Below are 23869 nucleotides of genomic sequence, written 5' to 3'. Positions count from 1 at the left end.
CATGTAGATGGTTTATACACACCCATCTGACTGAGCACTACTCGTATTGCAATAGGAGCTATAGATAAGCGCAAGATGACGGGCTCTGCAATGTTGTGTGGCTGGTTCGCGAGCACGTCAGATCAACACACTTCTGGAAGCTATCGCCTCACGATCGTAGCTTTCACTCCAAATTTCTATTTACCTCCTTCCCATCCATCCCTATGTGGCCTTCTCCCGCTAAGCACAAGCTAGCGGACATCAAATCCTAGATGCGGCGATCTCACTTCGATGGGAGCGAACTTCAACTTTTAAAAAATTGCGATCCGTTAGTTTAAATTTTTATTCATCTCGTCGATGTTGGGCTCGCTTCGCTCTTCTGCTTCTTCGAAGTCCAGCTTTCTCGGGGCAAAAATTTTGAAAATTACAAAATTGTAAGATACTGCTATGGAAATATTGAAGGGAGTGGTACATTATTCTGATATGCAGCAAAATCTTTCTTTTAAAGTGTTTCCAGCCATCGCATCGAACAGTTGAGGCTACCATAGAAAACAAATGTGGAACGTTCTGACGATAGCGATAACATGAATAAAAAATAATAGACTGCCGTCGGGTGATTTGCGGATACATTTATTGTTATAGTGAAATCTTGTATTATATGAACATTTGCGTTCATAAACGGTTTCCCGCTCAAAAATATTTTGTCCAGAATTGCTTAGTATGATTTGCGTAAGGTATAGAAAAATCTTGAACAAACAAGCGTAAAACACATTTTGAATTAAAATCCACAGCATCTACCTAATAACAGTGTCGCCCAGAGCCGGAAGACGCTCATTTTTTATCGTCCGACCATATATCAGTTCTCAGCTTTAAATACCCGACTCATGAGCAGAGGAAGAGATCCACTGCCCTCAACAGAGAGGCGCAAAGGGGACCTCCGGTTAATACGTCACTGTACAATGCGCACATTAACGCCAGACATAATAAATAGGCAAGGTCTCAAACTATCTTTGACCAGCCTTGCCCAGCCGACGCTGCTAGCTCTACCGCGCGCTTCGACGACGGAGCGCACCGCAGCGACAGTGAACTCGAATATGCACTGTAGGTCACTGCACCGCCGCTGAAAACTCCGGCCCCGAGCAACCAAGGGGTGGCGCTGCGGTGTTCCGCCAATATGGCGACGCGCGGATTCGATCGCAGACGACGGAGAGTCAAAAAAACATGGCCTCCTCTTTCGTCTGCTTCAGCTCTCGCAACGCGGGCTCTCGAACGCAAAAACCACCGCATATACTTAAAGCGTGCGGCTCACTTGTGAATTCGGTCGATGCCGAGAGCTACTCCGCGCATCTGTGCACTCCTTGGCGTATCTCCGGCCCAGGTGGTAACAGCGGAGGCGAGGAAATGCTGACGCGAACATGGAGACGGCGTCATCGCTGTCTTCTTGGTCTTTTCCGCACTGAGCCTCCTGGGCGCTTCGGCAGAGGGCGCAGGTCGCTCGCGAGCGCTTCGGTGGTTTGCATCGTGTTGGATCTGTGTTTACGTGGCCAGCTGATGGGAGCGGAGGGAGGTCGACCCAATTGGGGAGAGAATGAATGGGTCACGCCTCCCTCTGCCCTTCCCTTCGCTCCAGATCTTGTTGACGTTTTACGTCACTGCGCCAGTCAGAACCGAACCCCATCGGGTAGAGCCTCTGCCAGAGGCCGGCGCCCTCGCCCAGTAAGGAGAAGGGAAGGGCAAATCTCTCCTCTTGCGTTCCTTATTTCCCTCAGCGGTGCCTTCTCCCACGAGTCCCTAATCGGACACCGCTTGCATCTGCTTTTGGCTCTGCGCTTTTCGTTTCCCAGTCTCTGTGCTAGCGACAGGCATTCTTTTTTGTGCTTGTTTGTGTATGCGCGCTTTAGCGCTATGCCCTTCTCTTAGGGGATGGAATTAATCCACGAGGCTATAGGTCAGGTCGCCCATACCTATAGATGCCTTGCACCGACGTCACATCCGGTGTCCATCGTATGCCAGTCGGCCATGCTGTCGAACCACCGCCGCCTTTCCGCTCGTAGCTTACCGCCGGTGTGGAAGCATTTGTCAGCTCGTGTCGTTTTTGTCTGCGTCTCTCCACAGCTTCAGTATGGTTTTGTGCGCTATAGTTGGCTGCTCAAACCGTAGCGACAGCTCAAGGAGAAAGAAGAAGCCGACGAACACAAATTTCTACCGAATTCCGAGGATCATAGCAGACAAGTGCGAGCGTTCAAAGACGCTTAGTACAAATCGGCGCACACTGTGGCTGTCACGAATTAAGCGAGCCGACTTGGACCCGGACAACCCCAACTTCCGTGTGTGCGGAGCGCACTTTACCACAGGTAAGAGGCTTGTGTCGTGAAGTAAATGTTAGTGAAAACGTGGGAAGCAAGGACTGAAACCTGATTTTGATTTGCAGGGGCGCCAGCCGATTTGTTTGACAACACGAACCCAGACTGGGCCCCGTCATTGCATCTCGGTTACAGCACTAAGCCAGTCGGCTCGGATCGCCACGATCGCAGCCTGCAACGACGGCAGCGAAAACGATGTGCCGAGACCGAGATGACCGGGTCGGAAGAGCCGTGCGGCGTCGCCGCACCCGTGCCCGATGTTCCCCCATCGCCGCATCAGGCCGAGGAGGTCGACGCCGCCGGAGAAGAAACAGGTGAGTCGGCCTTGCACCATGCAGTCATAGCCTTAACTTAAGAAATAATTACGCGGTCGTTCTGCAGTCTGGCTCTTTCTTTCACACGACCGCTAAACGACGAACGTTCTCTTCCAGGTGTTTATGTGCAGACAGACATGGGCATGAGCGACATTGGGGCATTAGAACAAGAATGCATCAGACTCAACGACTGCGTGTACACTACACGTTCCGAAAAGGTGCAGCTTGAGATGACCGAAGAATCATTGAGAAGTTCAGAGCCCAAGGTAGTATTCTACACAGGGATTGCAAGCTTCACAACGCTTCTTGCAATTTTCAAAATGCTAGAGCCATTTGTTTCATACAGTGTGAACAACAGCCTGGCAAAGTTTCAAGAATTTGTGCTCTTCCTGATGAAGATCAAGCTAAATCTTCAGAATGCTGACTTGGCCTTCAGATTCAATGTGTCTGAATCTACTGTCTCACGCATTTTTGACAAATGGCTTCATGTAGCTCACTGCCGCTTGAAGTCTCAAGTTATGTGGCCCGAACGAAGTGCGCTGCAGCGCACCATGCCGCAAGCATTCTATGATTCATTCGGCAGTGATGTGGCCGTCATCATAGACTGTTTTGAAATCAAGATTGAGAGACCGTCCTCATACTTGCCGAGGAGTGAAACGTGGTCGACTTACAAGGGCAGCAACACTGCAAAGTACTTGATAGGGATTGCCCCACAGGGTATTGTCACGTTCATCTCGGAGGGCTGGGGAGGCCGAGTAAGTGACAAACATATCACGGAACACTGCGGGCTCCTAGACAACTTGCTTCCTGGAGACGTTGTTCTAGCAGATCGAGGGTTTAACGTCGCAGACAGTGTTGGTTTCTACCGTGCCCGGCTACATCAGCCAGCATACACAAAAGGCAAGAAACAGCTGTCGGCTGCAGAAGTGGAAAGCACAAGGAAGCTTGCTAATGTACGTATTCACGTGGAAAGAGTAATTGGACTCATAAGGAACAAGTTTCTGCTGCTGAAGTCTGTCCTTCCGATTGACTATGTGACATGTCGACAAGGTGACAGCATCACTCCACTCGACAAAATTGTGACTGTGTGCTGCGCAGTCCAATTTATGCCCTTCGATTGTCGCAGCATTGAAGGAACCGAGCAAAGAGAATGTGCCCGAATCTGTTGATGGGTGCCCACCATAACTGGGGATTTATGCACGAGTGCAAGAATGTGGTCATGGACAGAGAAGTTTGTGGGATGCAGATTAGCAGAAAATAATTTATTTGTGCCTTCTCTCACTAGCCAATCAAATGATATTTTCTCATGGTATGGAGCATACATATTTCCTCATGCTTTTTGCCTCAATACACAAAACTAAATTTTTCTGAAATTTGGCATCCTACAAACTTTTGTTATCACTGCGCCTACTTTTAGAGGTGTGGGCGTAAGCAAGTACAGCACACTATAATGCTCTGGTTTGGTATGGTTTGCATTTTGTATGAGGAATGCATGTGTATACTGATTTCTGGTGGTATATGTGGTTCTTCCCTGCCCTTATATTTTTGTCAGCTGCAGATCAGGTGTTTAGAATTAATTTTAGCAGTTGCCATGACCAACAAGTACCCTTTCCTTCTGTATTTACATTTTTGTATTTGTAATAAACTACTTCATCCTCAAACATTCCTTTCTTTCCGTATTTGCATTTGTGTATTTGTAATAAACCATTCAATCGTCAAACATTGTCATGTGTGTACAGTTCATATGTGAAAACTTCAATGAGTTCAATAGGTTCTGCTCAGAGTGGTAGCCAAGCTCGTGCAAGACTTCAAAGCTTTTTATTACGCAGACTTTGGGTCAACTGAACAGTTGGATGCCAGTGGTTGGCATGGATAACACACAAAAAATGCCCGTGTGCTGTTCAGTGCACGTTAAAGAAAACCTCGGGTATGACGAGTTGTACTGTCAAGAATGTTGAGTGGGCTAATGCACTAAAAACCCTGTTTGCTGTTCGGTGCATGTTAAAGGATGCTTAGGATATGACAAGTTATACTGTCAAGAACAATGCTCAAAGTTCAAAGCAAACATGTGTTAATGTATCATACCTGCCCTTTTCGTACCGTACATGGAGTTGCGGAATCAGTGGGTAGCTCTTTGATGCAAGGAAGTGAAAGGCTACGAAGCTACATATTTGCTTGTTTTGGCTGCAGTTTCAAAACAATTATAGACGGCAACTGTTGTACGGTACTGGTATGATTAGGCTTGCACTGATCTGCTATCAACAGCTCCATAAACCCAGACAGACAGTATTTCCCAAACAAAGCAACACATGGGAAGTGCAACTGGGCACAGGTTATAATGCACTGAGCTTTTATGATAACAGTACACATATGTATTACAGAGGAAAGGAGAACTAAACATCCGCTGTAGAGATGCATAGAAGTTGGACGCAGTTTGAAGCACACTGAAGCATCTGCTACCACCACTACCCTATGCAATAAAACCAAAATTAAGCACGCTGTTTCTCTTCACCTCCTCTGCACTGTGGGCAGTACCACTGCTTAGTTTTAGGTGCTCAGGTCAGTCCGACGCAAGAAAAATGGAACCATTTGTACACGCAGGCTTCACTGTCACAAGCAACCATTTTGCCAGTCTCTGGTCCATTACAATAACAATACGCCTGTTTACACAATGCAGTTGTGCCAACGCTGTCCTTCTGCCTGGTGAAATACTTGGCATACAGTTCAGGGAGCACTGCATTCACAAAGAACCTTTCTGAAATTGAGAAGATGTTTTCACAGAAATCTTCATCCCACTTGATGCGTTCTATGTGAAAACTCCATGCCCAAACTACAGTCACAATACTTCACTTGGCACACAGCCATCTGTCTCTGCACTTTATAATAATATGCATGGCTTTTCTGAAGCTGCATGATCCCATTAACTTCAGTCAGGCACTTGTTTTCATCAATGAATGCAGTTGCATTCCTAAGCACGTATGGGCATTTAAACTCTGCCACACCTTTTCCGCAGCAGCTACACGAGACCAGAGCATCTGGTGTAGCCCCAGCAAAAGGGTACCTAGTGCTGATGTGCAGGCCTGACTTTGACAATTTGAAATTATCATGTTTTGTGCCTTCACTATTTGCATTAGCTGCTAAGGCATCCTTCTCATGATTCCTACCCCACATGATAGCTGGCACTTTCATAGTTTGGGCTTCTGGATAGCAAATCTCTTTGGTTAGGGACACACTAGGATTTGCTACTTTAGTGTGGCATGCTTTCTTCATCAAATAAGCAGTTATTCTTCCTGCTCTGTAAAGGAACCAATGTGGAGAGTCACTCTGCTGCTTCGTTAATGACTCTACTTCCTTTACAGCGCCCTCTGAAATGGATAGAGTAGAACTCTCTTGCTTTGTTCACGAGCACGTCGTAGCTGTCGCCTAACACATCGTCAGTGAACAGATTTCTTAGGTGTGCTGCTGGCTTTTTAACTGGTTCCTGGAACACATCACATCTATCCTCAAGCACAGAGAAAAGCGCTGGCACTGTACCATCTTTTCCGATGTCATCATTAAGTGCGTTCAACTCTCCTGGAGAAGGTCCTGGGAATTCCAACGTCCTCTTCTGCTGACCTTCAGCACGTGTGCCATCAATCTACTCTTTACGCCCTCTCGACGAAGTGAAGTTGATATCTCTCAGCCGTTTAAACTGCACTTTTTCAACATAGGCTGGCAGCCAGATGTTTTCTTTCTGGGTGCATGAAACCGAGTTCCTGATATGCACTGCAGTTTCTGCAGCAAAGAGACAAGCTCCAACATGCGAGCATGTCTCGCCTGTACCTGCCATGCAGGCGCAATGGGCAACAAGCGCAGTGCCATTTGTCTTGCATAAGATCCAGGCTTTAAGTGGGTGGTCGCTGAGCCGTTGGGAATGGTTGACCTGCGAAAATGTTGTGAAGTTGTACATAACAGTGCACATTTTTTGTTTGCACAAAATGGGCATATACACACCAGACAAAGTGGTCTCGGACAGAACAAATTTTCAGTGCTCCAGCATTGTAAGCGGAGAGGAATAGTTTATCTTCTTCATCACTGCATTTTTTCCAGTGAAACTTCTACTAATCGCCATGCTCCGCAAATTTCCCTACGCAGACGTCTGAAATTTTCCTGTCACTAAGCGCTGCCGCCACAGGCAGAAGCACGGTCTATTTTTCATTTGCATAAATTCCAATGGTCATTTTTTTTGGGCATGCTCACTGAGAAACATGCCAGAAAGGTTCCTTGAGCTTACCTCTGCGAGCAGAAGCACCTTCTCGTCTTGTAGGCGCACCGCAGATAGGCTTCTCACCTACCCGCTGGTGAAATAGTTATGCGCCTCTAATGATTTACGTGCTTTCATTTCTTCTAATGTAACAAAACTAGAGGAGTACACTAAATAGTTCGCGATATTCCCGTGAGTCACTGCAGGTAACACATCAGCGTCCATCGTATCAACACCCAGTCTCAGCGTGTACGGGTCCCTACCATCGCACATTTGCACTTTTCCTTCATAGCGTACGCGCGCAGATCCAACAAGTTCAGAGAAATAACTCGCACTGAACGGCTCATTGCTCTGAGGAGGAGGCATCACGTCCGAATATGTAAGAACAATTCAAAGCGTGTCGGGAGCGGTCTGGTGTCACGGGTCTACGAAGCGGACGCACGCGCGCGGACGAAGCGAATGGTTCGGCAGCATGGCCGCTAGCTGTTGATGTGGCCGGAAGTGACGACACGTGCAAGGCATCTATTGGAACGGGCGGCAAGTTTCATTTCTGATTCCTTTCAGTATTCGCACTGGTACGCGTAATGACAATAGCATCGATACCGACCCTTCGCCGCTTCCTTGGGTTGTGTTTGACCGATAAGTGTCCCAAAAACCAAGCGAATTTGTACGTGATTTGCTCGTCTGCATTTGCAAACTCAAAAATCCTACACGGAGATTATATCCGCAGTGAGGAAAGCAGTATAAAGTGCCCCTTGAGGAGTCTGCTTTAAAAAAAACAAAGAAGAGTCGTAAGTTTCGTCTGAGCTCTGAGTCCCCTATCTCAGAGCCACAGGTATGCTATTTTCATTATACTTATTTACAAATAAGTTACAAGGGCTTAAAGTGAGAGGATGAGGTACAGGAGGAAAAGGACGTAATCATGCAGACACGAAAGCATGTTTAATGATTTCGCATTAAAATGACTTAACCAGCTTACACTTTACAATGACATTTGACATGTTTTTATCTTAAGCAAACGCTTGACAGATGTCACTATAAAGTGTACCTTGAATTTTTCAGCATGCGAAATGTACTGTGTTAAATTTTTCTGAAACGTGTGTAATGTATACCTGTGCTGTGGTAGTAAATCGAGGACTCTACATTCGCGGGTAAAATCTGGTTTAACCGATTCCTGATTTTTTTATTCACTCTTTAAACTCGACTTCTACGCGAAAATTAGCCTTCTATCGAAAACCTAGTTTTCTTTTATTGCGCAAAACGACCGACATCATGCGACGCGACAATTGGCTGATGTCTTAATTGCGCTTACTCCACACGGTTACTTTCAGTTAACTGGTGATTTTAAACATCTTTAACTCATTAATGCTGATAGTTGCGCAAGTTGGTTAAGGTTCATTATTAACAACAGTGCAAGCAGGGCAGACGAAATGAACCGGAAGAAGCGCTTGCCCCGTCTCTTTCTATTTCTTTCGTGTCTGCCCTCCTTTGCGCTGTTTTTAACCACGAACTCTTTAAACACTTGTTATTAATGCGAAATCACTACTACTCTATGACGACACCACAGGTGCTCGCAAAATGTGTCCGCACCGCGCAGAAGCAAGAATGGTGTGGTGAAGTAAAGTCAGTGATTAAATAAAATCAAGTCAGTCATTAGGCATTAACATTAGTCATTAAATAATTACCCTAATTTTGACCATAAATAAAGGTGATGAATAATAATTCTAATTAATCAGGGCAATTGATGGGGCTGATTAGTGAGACCATGTGACGTCGTAGGGATGTGACGTCATCCCTTAGCAAAGAAATGGAGCCCTGAATGTCGATGTCTGAGAAGTAGGATGATATGCAGGTTTTCAAATAGTTCTAGAACATTTCATGTTACGTCATTGGGACAAGGGCTACGAAATTCGACTATAGAGCCACCAACGTCGCGGCAAACACTAATTAATGCTTTCGGCTTCTCCAATCCAGTCTCTGCAGTGCTCTCTAAGTTTTTCTTCACGCGGATAAACTTTGTAAAGTATACGTTTTAGAAGCGAGAAGCCATAACCGTGAGGACCCACTAGTCTAATTGGCATTATTGCGTCAAGTACTACCCACACTGGCGGGGTTCCGGAAAAAAAAAAAAAACGTCCTCGGATAAAATATCCCCGGAAGAAATGTCCTCGGAAAAAACGTCCCCATATTCGAAAGAGGGAAAAAATGTCCCCAGACGGTTTCCACCAAACGTCCCGTAACCCCCTGTGATTTGAGCATCCGCAATTCTCAAGCAAAAGGCGGGGGGTCGGCACACAGTGTCGCCGGGTACCCGCCGGTTTTCTAATGGGCACAGACTTTCCCCACGCCTGGTGCTCAGCTTACTTGAATTTGAACATTTATTTATTCCACACAAAAATTGAAAAGGGAGGGTGGAGAAAAAGCTGTTTTAACACAGCTTGACAGCGCTCCATCCCCCAAAGGCAAAGGCAACAGTAACAGCTTGCATATATCCCGTTACAAGATTACAGAAAAAAAAGAATAAATACTGCATACAAGACTACAGGTATCAAAGTCTAGAAGTTTACAAAGGCACCAGGCAAGGGACAATAATTTCTTTCTTTTCTTTTTTACAGGAAAAAAAAGAAATATAAACAATGAGAGATTCGGACAAATATACATGGAAGAGAGACATGCATACGCAACGCATCTGTCTAATGCGAAAACACTAATAATTTCAATGAAATGAAAAACTTATCCACATTGATTATTTCTCTTGACATCACAAATGTTCACTATGACATGATATCAGTGAAATGCGGTTGTTTTTAAGCCTTTCCACATCCACGCCTTTCGAGTGGAAGCGGTTAAGAATGCTTGGAAGCTCAGGAGAGCAAGCTGCCGGGCTAGTTGGTAATGCATGTTGTAAACTTGGAAGCGCAAAATACCCTTACTCTGTCCGTCGTCCGGTATTTTGCGCTTCCAAATTTACAACATGCTTGGAAGCGAGTGCGCAATTCTTTGCTGGCCATAGCATGTACGCGAAAAAGGAATGTTCCAGGGTACCTGATGACGATAGGGATAGACGCTGCGTGTGCTAAGTTTGCCTGTGTTAGGAATGTCTCAAGTTTCCCCTTAATTGCTCGCTTGTAGCATCTAATTAACTTGAAGCTATATACGTCAGTAGCTTTTAATATATTGTTTTTGAGGAAAAGTGGTTGAGTGTGTTCCAAGTAAGGAACATTCTCAATTGCTCGTATTGCTTTCTTCTGCATAGAATTAAGCTATGTATATTCTTTAATGTCGTGTTTCCCCAAATCAGTGAACAATAAGCAAGCTGTGAATGGATTAATGAATTATAAAGAATTTTTTAACGCCAGTTGGAAACGAGTGACGGCCCCTATTTAAAATACCGGTAGCTTTTTGCACTTTCCCGCCAAGAATCTTGACATGTTCGTTCCAAGACATGTCATCTGAGAAAGTCACCCCAAGTGTTTTTACACTTTTATCGCACGATATACTAAATGGTCCTAATCTGACAGTATTTGTCATCTTGACGCAAGTCCCTCGAGCCCTGAAAAGGACGCATTTTGTTTTTGCCTCGTTGATAAGCAGGTTGTTTCTTTGCGACCATTCTTGAAGCGTATTGCAAACGGAGCTTGCTTCGCGAAGCATACATGATAAATCTCGGCCTACAACATACACAGTACAGTCATCGGCTTAGATGACAAACTGACATCTGGGGATTGTTTGAACATCATTTACGTAGTACAAAAACAATATGGGACCTAGGATACTGCCTTGTGGAACGCCAGTTTTTATTTGTCGAGGGCTTGATTTATGTTTGTTAATTTCTACAAATTGGGTTCGTGAGTGAAGGTGAGATTTTAGAAGCTGGAGCGACATTCCTCGGATGCCATATCTTTCTAATTTTGTGAGGAATAAGTCGTGGTTAACGCGGTCAAAAGCTTTACTGAAGTCTAGGTAAATACCAAGCGTCATTAATTTTTTTTCAAAATTATCTAGTATTATGTCTTTCTGAATTAGTAAGGCAGTTTCTGTAGAGCGATTTTGTCTGAAACCATGCTGACTATCTGTTATTAAATTATATTTGCGACAGAAACTATCCACTCGGACCTTAATTACCTTTTCAAGGCCTTTAAAAAAATTGGCAGTATAGAGACTGGACGATAATTACTCATGTTGTTCCTATCTCCTCCTTTGTCTATAATTGGCACTTTCGCGACCTTCATGCTCTGGGGAAAAACGCCTGTTGACAATGCAGTGTTGAAAATATGAGCTAATACAGGTGCAATAAGATCCACTATATGTTTGACTGGTCTGATTTCGATGCCATCTGCATCTTTACTGCGGCTGTTTTTGAGGCTCTGGATAAGCGTTTTTACTTCTGAAGTACAAGTGGTTTGCAAGAATAATGTATTTAAATTCATTTGGAAAATTCTGCGAGCATGCAGAAAGAAATTTCTTCTAAACATAAAAGTAAAAAGGGAGTAAGCTGCCCTCTAGCGCAGTCCATGCACACTAAACATAAAGGAGTAAATAGAAACCAGGCTTCCTTCTAGCGCATTCCCTTTAGTATTAAGCAGGTAATGCGATAATAAATAGCTTACGCCCTTTTTACTCCTGTATAGGCAAACTCGTGTTTAGAGTGCAGCTTGCACGGCAAAAGTCAATTACGGTAATTTCCGGTACACAGTCAAGATGGATAAATTTTTGCTGAAAAAAAAATTTTGCTAGATTGTCCACACCCGCTAAACACTCTGTAGGTAGTAAGGTGTGCCATGCAGCGCCTAGAAATGCATGTGCACGCACAGCACAATTATCGCATAACCTCAGAATAGAAAAAGCTTCGGAGATTTCGTGCCAGTTAGGCGAAGTTGAAAAGAAAAACACCGTATCGTCCGCACCTAGACAGGTAGTCCGCATGCCGTTAAAAGCCTGACCCACCGCAGGGCAAAGGCCTCTCCCATGTCTCCACAAGTAACCCCGTTCATTGCCAGCTGTGTCAACCGTATGCCCGCAAACTCCTTAACCTCATCGGGCCGCCTAACTTTCTGCCCCCCCCCCCCCCCCCTGCTTACAGGCGAATGCTATAGTGTCCAACTTTCCACTTCTTCCTCTCGTCTGTACGTGAAACTTTGTCGCCGAAGGTAGAAATGAAATTGAGGTTGTGTGAGTCAAAACGGTCAACTTTTTTGCCGGACCCGTGTGTATTTCGCAGACCAGTTGCGCGAGCTGCGCAAGGTGACGCTGGCGCGGGTGTTGTGCGACAACCTCGACGGCATCGAGACGATACAACTGAGAGTCATGGAGCAAGTGGACCAGAGACGGTGAGCTCCACGTGTCGGCGATGAGTGTTTCTGTTGAGCAATAAAGGAGGACATCGACGCGAGTTTTTGTTAGAGCCTGTATTGCTCGGTGCGCGCGTTCGCATTGTTTCAGCCTTTGTATACATCTCCCCCACTTCAACATCATCATCATTATATCATGAACCACCGTGCGTTTACTGCTGAAAAGATCGACGCCGCTGCTCATCATCATCAGCCTGGCAGCGCCCACTGCAGGGCAAAGGCTTCTCCCATGTCTATCCAAGTAATGCTGTCCTTTACCAGCTGCGGCCACCATATCCCCGCCGACTTCTTAATCTCATCCGCCCACCTAACTTTCTGCTTCCCCCTGCTACGCTTGCCTTCTCTTGGAATCCACTCTGTTGCCCTTAAGGACCAGCGGTTATCTTGCCTTCGCATTACATGCCCTGTACAAGCCAATTCCTCTTGATTTCGGCTAGGATGTCCTTAACACGCGTTTGTTCCCTCACCCACTCTGCCCGCTTCCGGTCTCTTAGCGTTACACCTATCATTTTTCTTTCCATAGCTCGCTGCATTGTCCTTAATTTGAGCTGAACACTTTCCGTTAGCCTCCACGTCTCTGCCCCGTAGGTGAGCACTGGTAGGATACAGCTGCTGTATGCTTTTCTCTTGAGGGATGCCTCTCCTAGTTTGGGCCAAAGTCCAAACCAAACTTGCCAACCTTACTGAATTATGCCTCTACAACCGTCGGTTGTGATTGCATCCTTGCTATCTACTCTGTGGATGCGTATCCCGCCCAAGCCCTATCTACTCGGCTTTGTTTTAAGTAAAATATATAGTTAACTTTTAATCTGCAACCCAAGATGTTTCTTTTAACCTTTTACACTAGATACCGTGTTTAATTATTATCTTTGCCTTTTCACCGCAGGAACAGAAGGCGGCCGTGCACAAGGATCCCAGAGATGAACTTTTCGTTTTGGAAATATTAATATATTCACACATGTACATATTCATCTGTGCGCACGTCCATTTATATCGCCAACGTGTTCCCTTCCTGGTATGAAACAATAAAATGACATGAAAGACTGAAGAACCGAAGTCAGGATTGTGTGCATTGGTTGGATCAGCTGCTCGCTTTTTAGTACTTGTTTCCATGGCATCAGAACTATAATCATCGTTAAAGTGCTGCCTGAAAGCCAGCCACGTTGGATGATTTATTGAAATGAACTTCTGGCGTTGCAAATAAATGGAAGAATATCATTTACGCGATGACTAGACAAATGTCATGAATGTATGCTCCATCTCATAAGTTTCTTGAAACACTATAGAAGCTAGAGATTCTCAGCATCCAATCAGGATAGTGCGTCAAACGTGTTCCTCCGCTCCTCGTCTGCTCACGGCGTATATGCGCTAGCCGTATGCGAGGTCTTGGCCTGTCCATGGCGTTTGGCGGGGCCACAGGAGTACCTGTGCGCAGGGTAATCACAGGTGCAGAGTAGGGAACACTTGCTTTTGGCACGTGTGTATGTAACAAACACTGAAAGAACATTAGACAGTTAAAGAAAGGCGTGTGCACATGTATAGCTTTGCTAAACGCAAGCACTTTGCCGTACTCTACGCTGTTTGTCATATCCGCACGTTTAGTCCAAGAGTATGCAAACGGAGATGACTTAATCCTAGTGGCGCCTTCTGGATTTTTGAATATGAACTATTTGTCAATACCCGCCGCGGTGGCTACGTGATTAGGGCGCTCGGCTACTGATCCGGAGTTCCCGGGTTCGAACCCGACCGCGGCGGCTGCGTTTGTGAGGAGGAAAAACGCTAAGGCGCCCGTGTGCTGTGCGATGTCAGTGCACGTTAAAGATCCCCAGGTGGTCGAAATTATTTCGGAGCCCTCCACTACGGCACGTCTTTTTCCTTTCTTCTTTCACTCCCTCCTTTGTCCCTTCCCATAGGGCGCGGTTCAGGTGTCCAACGATATATGAGACAGGTACTGCGCCATTTCCTTTCCCCGAAAACCAATTATTATAAACTATTTGTCAACAATTAAACAGACATTTTTAGGCAGAGGAGCATCACTCCAACTAAAAAAACACGCTGTAGGCGAGATGAGACAAGATGAAATTCCGATGCTTCATTTCTTACCAGTGAACGTTTTGGAAAACCCAGTAACAACGATGAATTCACTCCGCAGTGAGGGGCCCTGCTTTGAAGCACGCCGACATGTTGGAGCGCTATTACAGTGTACGCAAGCGTCGCGTACTCTAAATTCGGGAAATAGCGTACGCAACGACACTCTGCGGCTTGATATGACATTGTTTCGCGCATGCACATTTCTGGTAATAATGCCCATTCTATACAGACACTACATTCCGCAGCTGTAGAACGTCGCATCTGAACTTATTGTGGCTTTGCTGTGGCTACAAGGAACTGCCGAAATGGAGTTATAATCGCGTAAGGAAAGAGATGAAGAAGGGAATCACGAAAGAGATAAGGAGTGCTTTGAAATAATTTTGACTCTCGTCTTTCACTCCCAACCTATCCTCCCTTCCCTTATAGCGCGGTTTCGGTGTCCACCGAGATGTGAGACAAATACTGCTCATCAATCTTCTAAGATTGAAAAATAAAAAAAACATAAAGTTTATAATGTAAATGAGCATTAAATGAATAAAAATAAATTAAGAGTGAAGTCTTGCCCCTCCAACATCCCTATTAAATAGTTCCGGAGTCCCTCGTAGTGTCCATTGGCTAAGAGCCTCAAGACAGATGTGGAAAGGATTGTGTACACGATTCAATAGATTCCGGAAACTGAAATGCATGTTCTGTACCTGACAATTCCATGTTTAGGCATGTGCAGAAAAAACAGCCTCAGTGCGATGATGATGTGTTGATGAATTCCCCGCTGGGCAGATTGTTGAGGGTATTTAATGGGATGGAAGCGGTGTGTTTTGCTCGGCACAAACACGTTAGGTTCATTAACTTCGTTGCCTGCTAAATGAACTACTTTGTGAGCCAACAAGGAGCAGATTATTTTGAGAATTGTTACGCATGTTCTTCCCCTTACATTCAACAACTGAACTGCTAAGGCCATTCGTGCCTATAAGGAAAAAGCTCGAATCAAAGTTTTTTCATTACTTCTCTGCGTGCTCTTATACATGAATTGCCGCCGTAAAGTCGCGATTGAAAAGGATTGCACTAGTGACGTGCCGCTGGAGCGGCATCTAGCAACACTCGGCGCTGCGGTTACAATTTTCGTGCCAGTTAGGCGAAATTGAAAAGAAAAACACCGTATCGTCCGCACCTGGACAGATAGTCCGCATGCCGTTAAATGTGTGCCGCTGAAAGCCTTACCCACTGCAGGGCAAAGGACCCTCCCATGCCTCTCCAATTCACCCTGTACACTTTGCCAGCTGTGTCAACCGTATTCCCGCAAACTCCTCAATCTCACCGGGCCAACTATAGCTTTCTGCCGCCTCCCTGCTTACCGGGCAATCCTATAGTGTCCTATAATTTCCCCTTGTTCCTCTAGTCTGTAGCTGAAACTTTGTCGCTGAAGGTTGAAATGAAATTGAGATTGTGTGAGTGAAAACGGTCAACTCTATTGCGGGACCCGTGTGTATTTCGCAGACCAGTTGCGCGAGCTGAGCAAGGTGAAGCGGAAGTTGTGCGACAACCTCGACGACATCGAGACGATACAACTGAGAGTCATGGAGCAAGTGGACCAAAGGCGGTGAGCTCCACGTGACAACGATGATTGTTTCTGTTGAGCAATGAAGGAACACATCGGCACTAGTTTTTGTTAGAGCTGCTATTGCTCGGTGCGCGCGCTCGCCATTGTTTCAGCCTTTGCCTTCATTTCCCCCACATCAACATCGTCATCATCATCACTATATCATGAGCCAACGTGCATTTACTGCTGAACAGATGGACTTCGCTCCTCATCATCATCAGCCTGAACACGCCCACTGCAGGGCAAAGGCCTTTCCCTTATCTCTAAAATTAACCCTGTCTTTTTCCAGCTGCGGCCACCCTATCGCCGCGAACTTCCTAACCTCATCCGGCCACCTAACCTTCTGCCGCCCCCTGCCATGCTTGCCTTCTCTTGGAATCCACTCTGTTGCCCTTAAGGACCAGCGGTCATCTTGCCTTCCCATTACATGCCTTCCCTAAGCCCATTTCCTACTCTTGATTTCGACTAAGATGTCCTTAACCCACGTTTGTTCCCTCACCCACTCTGCCCGCTTCCGGACTCTTAGCGTTGCACCTATCATTTTTCTTTCCATAGCTCGCTGCGTTGTCCTTAATTTGAGCTGAAACCTATTCGTTAGCCTCCACGTTTCTGCTCCGAAGGTGAGTACTGGCCAGATACAGTTGTTGTATAGTTTTCTCTTAATAAGGGATGCCTCTCCTAGTTTGGGCCGTACTCATAACCACTCGGTAACCTTATTGAATTATGCCTCTACTACCGTCGATTATGATTGCCTCCTCGCTTTCTACTCTGTATCTGCTCTGTTGATGCCTGCCGTGCACAAGACCAATTTTCTCGGCTTTAATTTTAAGTAAAATACATAATTAACCTTTAATGTGCACTCCAAGATGTTTCTTTTAAACTTTTACCTCTGATACCATGTTTAGTTATCCTCTTTGTCTTTTTTTTCACCGCAGGAACAGAAGGCAGCCGTGCTGAGGGATCTCAGAGATGAACTTTTTGTTCAGGAAATATTAATATTTTCACACATGCACATAGTGATCTGTGCGCATGTCCCTTTACATCACGGATGTATTCCCTTCCAGGGATGAAACCATAAATAGACATGAATGGCTGAAGAACCGACGTCAGGATTGTGTGCATTGGTTGGATCAGCTCCTCGCTTTTTAGTACTTGTTTAGCCATTGCAGCAGAACTCAAATCATCGTTAAGGTGCTGCCGGAAAGCCAGCCACTTTGGATGATTTATTGAAGAAATGAACTGCTGGCGTTGCAAATGAATGGAAGAATATCATATATGTGATGACTGGACGACGTTACGAATGTATGATCCGTCTCATAAGTTCCTAGAAACACTATAGAATCTAGTGATTCTCAGCATCAAATCAGGATAGTGCGTTAAACGTGTTCCTCCGCTCCCCGTTGTCTGCTCACAGCCTATGCGCCAGCTGTATGCGACGTTTTGGCCTGTCCATGGCGTTTGGCGTGGCCACAGGTGCACCTGTGCGCAGGATAACCACAGGTGCACAGTAGGGAACACTTACTTTTGGCACGTGTCTATGTACCAAACACTGAAAGAACATTAGACAGTTTAAGAATGGCGTGTGCACATGTATAGGTTTGCTAAACGCAAGCACTTTGCCGTACTCTACGCTGTTTGTCATATCCGCACGTTTAGTCCAGGAGTATGCAAACGGAGATGACTTAATACTTGTTGCGCCATCGGGATTTTTGAACATGAACCATTCGGGAACAATTAAACAGGCATTCCTTTTTGGCCCAGGAGAAACAGAATCTCACATCTCGCTCCAACTAAACAAAAAAAACACGCTGTAGGTGACATCAGACAATATGAAGGTCCGATACTTCATTTCTGACCAGTGAACATTTTGGAAAACCCAGCAGCAACGATGAATTCACTCCGAAGTGAGGGGCCCTGCTTAGAATCACTGAGTTGGAGCGCTATTACAGTGTACGCAAGCGCCGTGCACTCAAAGCTAGGGAAATAGCGTACGCAACGAGAGTCCACGGCTCGATATGAAATCGTGTTTGACGCATGCTCATTTCTGGTAATGATGCCCATTTTATACAGACACTACATTCCGCAGCTGTAGAACGTCGCCTCTGAACTTATTGTGGCTTTGCTGTGGCTGCAAAGACCTGCTTAAATGGAGTTGTAATCCCGTAAGGAAAGGGATGGAGGAGAGAATAACGAGAGATAAGGAGGGCTTTGAAATAATTTTGATTCGTCTTTACTCCCAACCTATCCTCCCTTCCCTTATGGCGCGGTTTGTGTGTCCACCGAGATGTGAGACAATTACTGCTCATCAACCTTTCAAGATTAAAAATAAAAATATAAAATTTATAATGTAAATGAGCATTAAATTAATAAAATAAGCTCGATGTCTTGCCCCTCCAACCACCCCATTAAAAAGTTGTGCAGTCCCTCGTGGTGTCCATTAACTAAGAACCTCAAGACAGATTTAGAAAGGATTGTGTACGCCCTTCAATAGTTTCCGGAAACTGGAATGCATGTTCTGTACATAACGATTCCATGTTTAGACATGTGCAGAAAAAAACAGCCTCAGTGCGATGATGATGTGTTGATGAATTCCCCGGTGGGCAGATTGTCGAGGGTATTTAATGGGATGGAAGCGGTATGTTTTCCTCGGCACAAACACGTTAGCTTCATTAACTTCGTTGCCTGCTAAATGAACTAATTTGTGGGCCAACAAGGAGCAGATTGTTTTGAGAGTTGTTACACATGTTCTACCCCTTGCATTCAACAACTTAACTACTCAGGCCATTCGGTTTTTCACCTGTGCCTATAAGGGAAAAGCCCGATTCAAAGTTTTGTTCAGGACTTGTCTGCGTGCTTTTATAACTTGCCGCCGTAAAGTAGCGATTAAAGGATTAAACTAGTGACGTGTCGCAGGAGCGTCATCTAGCAACACTCGGTGCTGCGGTTTCAAACACACCAAGAACAAAATTTCCAGTCGTGTTCGCAAAGTACGATTTTCGCTGTTCCGGTGACGTCACTGCGCTAATCTTTTTCACTCCCTACTGTACACTAATTTTGAGGGCAGATTGAGTCTGCAAAGAGTTGTGAGAACGTCGAAATGCGCCGAAAACAATACAGGAAGGCGATTGGGGATGCAGATTCAGGAAGGGTAGGCCCTCGCATCATACCTCTGCCGTTGCAAATTTGCTTTGCATATTGCCCGCAGCAGAGCCATTACACGTCGACTGGAGACCAGTGGCACTTGGCATTGCAAGGTGATTTCGTCTTTAATAGTGCCTTAATGGCTCTGTTATGCGGCTGAAACGAAAACCATTTGGCCTCAAATCTTTTGACCAAGACTGTACCTGAAAGCGCGCTTGAGGTTTCCGCGGACACAGGGAGCCAGTTACGCGCGTCTTCAACTTTTTCATCGTCGATGCCAATTTGCCCAATGCACGCAGGCGGCCTATGCTTCAGTGCCGTGGCTGCGGCGATAGCATAGTGTTCTCGTGCAGTGGCCAGCGAAGAAGATTTTCACGCCGCCGCGGGTTGTCATCCTAGGCGCCGAAATAAGCAAAAGACAATACTGCCCATGCACCCATACCACGAATCTTTGCGCAAAGACCACGTTTGTCAGCGAATGGAATTGCCTGAACGTGTCTCGCATTCACGACACATATACTGAGCGTTGTATTTGCAATATAAAAGCTTTATTTACAGCAGCGTCAGTTTTCTCGACTACAGCACGTTCAGGGAGGTGGATTTCACTCGCCTGCCACTTCCGCCAATTTGAGGAACTGCAGCACGTGGCGCCAGCTATTGACGTCGAGTCCGTCCAGCTGCACCGGCCAGTCGCTGTCTTCGCTCGCCGAGCGGCAGATGGCGCTGTTCTGCAGGACTCCCGTGGCCTTCACGTAGCCGTCCACCTCGACGACGCAATCCAAGGCTTGCTTCACAACAGCGGCCGCTGTAGCTTCGTCCACGCCAGCAAATACGGCGACCTTTCTAATGACGCCTTGTTCGGTTGACACATCTTCGAGTGCTTCCGCAGAGCTCTTGTTTTGGGTGACGCCCATCGCGCAGTGCAACGCCCTCATGGCCAGGGCGCGGTTGCGTCTGATGAGTTGATGGATGTACAGGCTAGCCTCATCACAGACGTTACTGTGGCTCAGCTGGAGCATGGTGTAGTTGTCCGAGAAGCGTGACAACTCCAGCTCAATGATGAACATTTCCATGTCAGCACGGTTGCTCTCGCTTACAAAGAAGCCGAAGTCGCACAGCATTCTGTTTCCTGTTATGAAGACAGCCAGTTGACCCATCTCTCTTGCAGTGAGACGCATGCCGTGAAGTCGCAGCGTCCGGAGGCTACTGTTCTTGGACAAGGCTTGGACCAGGATTCCTTGACTCGCTTCCCGAGCGCTGCTCACCGAAAGCTTGAGTTGTAGAGTTCTCAGGTGTGTCGTTGTCTCCAAGAACTCTGCGACGGTGGACAGGATGTCAGCGCTTAACAGGCATGCGTGGCTCACGCTCAGACTCAACGAGGTCACGTGAGCGCAACGAGGGAACAAGTGCTGAGATTTCTCGAAGAATCGCATGTCCGCGAGGTTTCCGACGTTCCAAACCACGGTCTTTATCAAATTGGGGTACTCGGCCAAGTCATCCCAGCGCTTTTTGACGACGTAGTTGTGTTCCAGGCGGATTCGGTTTTCCGTGCCGGTTTTCCGGATGATTCCGCAGAAGGTGTTCACGTCGTCGTCGTGAACGCGGACCAACGTGACCATGCGGATAATTTTGTTGGCGCGCACGGCTTCGCAGAACAGCGTGAACTCGTTGGCCGTAAACGTCGATATATCCACGGTGAGCTGTTCCAGGGACTTGTGGTGAGCGATACCCTTCAGGCATAGCGCCATGTCATGTGGCCCTTCGCAGTCACAATTCTTCCAGCCCTTCCTCGACGAGAATCGCGCTTGGAACGCCTCAGTCCAGGACGTGCCAATGAGCGTGAGTTTCAGAAGCGTTTGGTTCACTGTGAGGAGCTTGGAGATGATGCCGAAGTTCCATCTCCCCAAAAAGAAGCCGGCGACGTCAAGATGTTGCAGATTTTTGTTCATGCAGACGCCATCCGCAATGGCTTTGAGGGAAGGTGGGTGACTTGTGCAGCTCTTGCGGACCGTGAGAGAGAGCAGCCCGCATCGTGCGCTGCTGACGTAGTCGCGCAATAATTCGCCCGTCATGTTCGGATCGCTGATGACCAGGCAAGCGCTCAGGCAAAGCGTCTTAAGGCTCCTGTTTTTCTTGAGCGCTCTGAACAGAGTGGCCGCATGCGGCGCAGGCATGTGCACCTCTGTCAGTTCCAGAGCAGACAGCGTCGTCGTCATTCGCAGAAAGGCCAGCACACTGTCCGATGGGCATCTCTGCAGCTTGTCATGTGTCCACGCTAGCTCTTGCAGGTGGTTGAGGGACCCGATGGCATTTCCCAGGTAGTCCACGAGCGCCTCGCTCACGCGGTAAGCGGATCTAATCCTGAGCGACCGCAGAACTGGTGCTGCCCGGGTGAGTGCGTCGGCGATAAGCTCCTCCTCACCAGCAAACGCTTCGCCCACTACGTCGACCGACACAACGCAGCGGTGGTTCTTGAGGACGTCTTGGACGACGGATAGGGCCCTCAGTCTATCTTCTTCATCATAACGCTCATTGTCCACGTTGCCGGCGAGGTTCTGACACTCTTCCTGTATTCGCGGGTGGTACCGGGACGCGTTCTGAATCGCGGTTACTACCCAGGGCGCTTGGTACCACGCCAGGGACAGTCTTCCGGGCAGCACTTCGATAAGTTCGAGCCCTATTGGCCGCAGGAAGTTGTTGAGAACTTCGAGCTTTCTGAATATGGCGCAGTGACGACCTGATTCTGATGTGCAAGGCCCCGATCTCACGTAGAGGATGGCTCCAGTCGACGCCAGACAGTACCGGGCGTTTTTTGAGCCGTGGCGGCTGACTCCGTTTCCCATGTGTCTGGACTTTGGGTCAGCAGCAGCGTAGGCCGCTGACTTTCCTTCGGTGGATGTCGCAAGAACCTGCAGATGTACAAACAAAAGATAAGGCCCAGGAAGACATTATCGTGGGTCATGAAATAAATGCAACTTCATAATATTGCCGCTGAGCTCAAGAACAGAAAATTTACTCAGGCGGAACAGAGACCCGATACACTTTAAATGAGTTTCGTCGAGGTGGCGCTACTGTCATGTCACGTGACTTCAATGTATGTCACGTATATAAACGTCGCGTAGCTGCATTGCCCTCGTTAACCACGGAAGAAGAGTAGTCGGGACCGTCGGTCTAGTCATGCCAGAGCTATCGCATGACCTTTTGATATAACCGTGCTCAAACCCCCGGCCTAAATTTTTTGTTCCAATTCTTTGCACGTTTTCGAAATCTGCATTGCGCCCTTTTATCATGGCTTCCATGAGATCGGTGCCGATAGGAAACCCGAAGCTCTAATACTGAAATCGATCTTAAAAGGGGTACGGACACGAAATTTTACTTGCTTTGCTGTCTTTATAATGGTGTCCGAACAAGCGGTAAATAATTTATAATTGATTTCTTCTCCCCTTATGTTGGTTCGGTCTCTACAGGTTAGTTTCACAAGAGATTGAACCGCCGAAATATTCTAGGTCTTTAATTTTTCCCGCATATTTTGCATATGCAGGCATTATTCAGTAGGCCAATAATGAACTTCGTTTTTTTAAAACGCTAATATTTTGGGAGAAAAGAAAATTGCAAACGACGTCGTGCCAGAGGCAGCGTTTTCGCGCAGAGCTCAATTTCGCAAATTTGCAACGACGTAAGAATCGATATATTAACGATATATTAAAGCCATGATGGATATATTTTCCGTGCTAAAAGTAATAATAATAATAATAATAATAGCTTTATTTCCATCAAAACAATGGAGGGGCCGTGGGTAAAAGCTGCTGGACAGCTTGACTAGAGCCCACGGTCCCCTCTACAAGGCAGTACAGGAGCATACATGAGACATACAGGAATACAAACATACAGAAACGCAAAATTGATTCGATTTAATGTATCACAAGGAAATCAATATTAGAATTGTTCAAAAACATGACATATCACGTGGCGCAGTTCACGAACTGTAGTGCGACCTAAATCAATTCCACATTTATTCAGATCATTAAGAAGTTTAGGCAAAATGTACGATAGTGTACCCATAGAATAGTTAGCACGGGGAGTGACCACCTTCCAGTATTCAGACTGACGTATAGTGTAGGATGTAGGCTTTATTTCTAGCTTGGCTAGGTTGCGAAAGAAATTTCGATTTTCTTTTAATTCGTACTTAAAGGCAACAATTAGTCTATAGCTAAACAATTTCCAGACAGGCATTATATCTGCTTTAATGAACAGAGCATGTGTATGAGAATTGTAGGGGACATCAAAATTAAGCCTAATTATCTTTTTTTGTAGGACGTACGCCTTTGTTAAGTTTGTTACTGTGGTAGATCCCATACCAAAAAGCAGTAAGAGAGGTGAGAGTAAAAAAGAGAATTATATATCAGCTTTTTTACGCTGAAAGGTAATATAGACCTACATCTGGATAAAATACCGACACTTGACAATTTAGTGCAAGCAGAATCTACATGAATATCCCACAGCATATTTTGCGAAAACGTGACCCCAAGAATTTTAATACTACTTACTATTTCTATTTTTCTGGTGCCATAGATAAAGATCTACGTTCATATTTACCTGCTTTGATTTCGGTCTAAATAGCACGGCCTTAGTTTTGTTGGTGTTAACTTCTAACTGATTTGCTACAGACCTTTCCAGAAGTTTTACAAGGGCGGAGTTTGCTATATAGCTGATTTGCTCACAGTCTGTAGCGGAAAAAAATATGCTGGCATCGTCGGCGTACAATATATATTTGGCTTCAGAGCATGTAT

At 46.1% G+C, this 23869-nt stretch overlaps 1 protein-coding gene and 1 long non-coding RNA gene across 2 annotated transcripts; one reads left to right on the top strand and one right to left on the bottom strand.

Annotated features, from left to right (window-relative positions):
- The first annotated feature begins 1969 nt into the window (after positions 1 to 1969).
- On the top strand, positions 1970 to 3825 carry LOC144102195 (uncharacterized). The gene is made up of 3 exons (XM_077635508.1): positions 1970 to 2333; positions 2411 to 2656; positions 2774 to 3825. Exons 1-3 carry the CDS (start codon positions 2102 to 2104, stop codon positions 3823 to 3825), a joined length of 1530 nt encoding a protein of 509 aa, XP_077491634.1. The 5' UTR covers positions 1970 to 2101.
- Positions 3826 to 4455: 630 nt separating this feature from the next.
- On the bottom strand, positions 4456 to 7110 carry LOC144101058 (uncharacterized). The gene is made up of 2 exons (XR_013307926.1): positions 6930 to 7110; positions 4456 to 6578 (listed from the first exon to the last, which is right to left on the bottom strand). It is a non-coding gene; the product is annotated as an uncharacterized LOC144101058 (long non-coding RNA).
- Positions 7111 to 23869: the final 16759 nt, after the last annotated feature.

This window comes from Amblyomma americanum, chromosome 8, assembly GCF_052857255.1.
Source record: "Amblyomma americanum isolate KBUSLIRL-KWMA chromosome 8, ASM5285725v1, whole genome shotgun sequence".
Classification (NCBI taxonomy): Eukaryota; Metazoa; Arthropoda; class Arachnida; order Ixodida; family Ixodidae; genus Amblyomma; species Amblyomma americanum.
The sequence above is the reverse complement of the archived record's forward strand: the minus strand, read 5'-3'. Positions and strand labels throughout refer to the sequence as shown.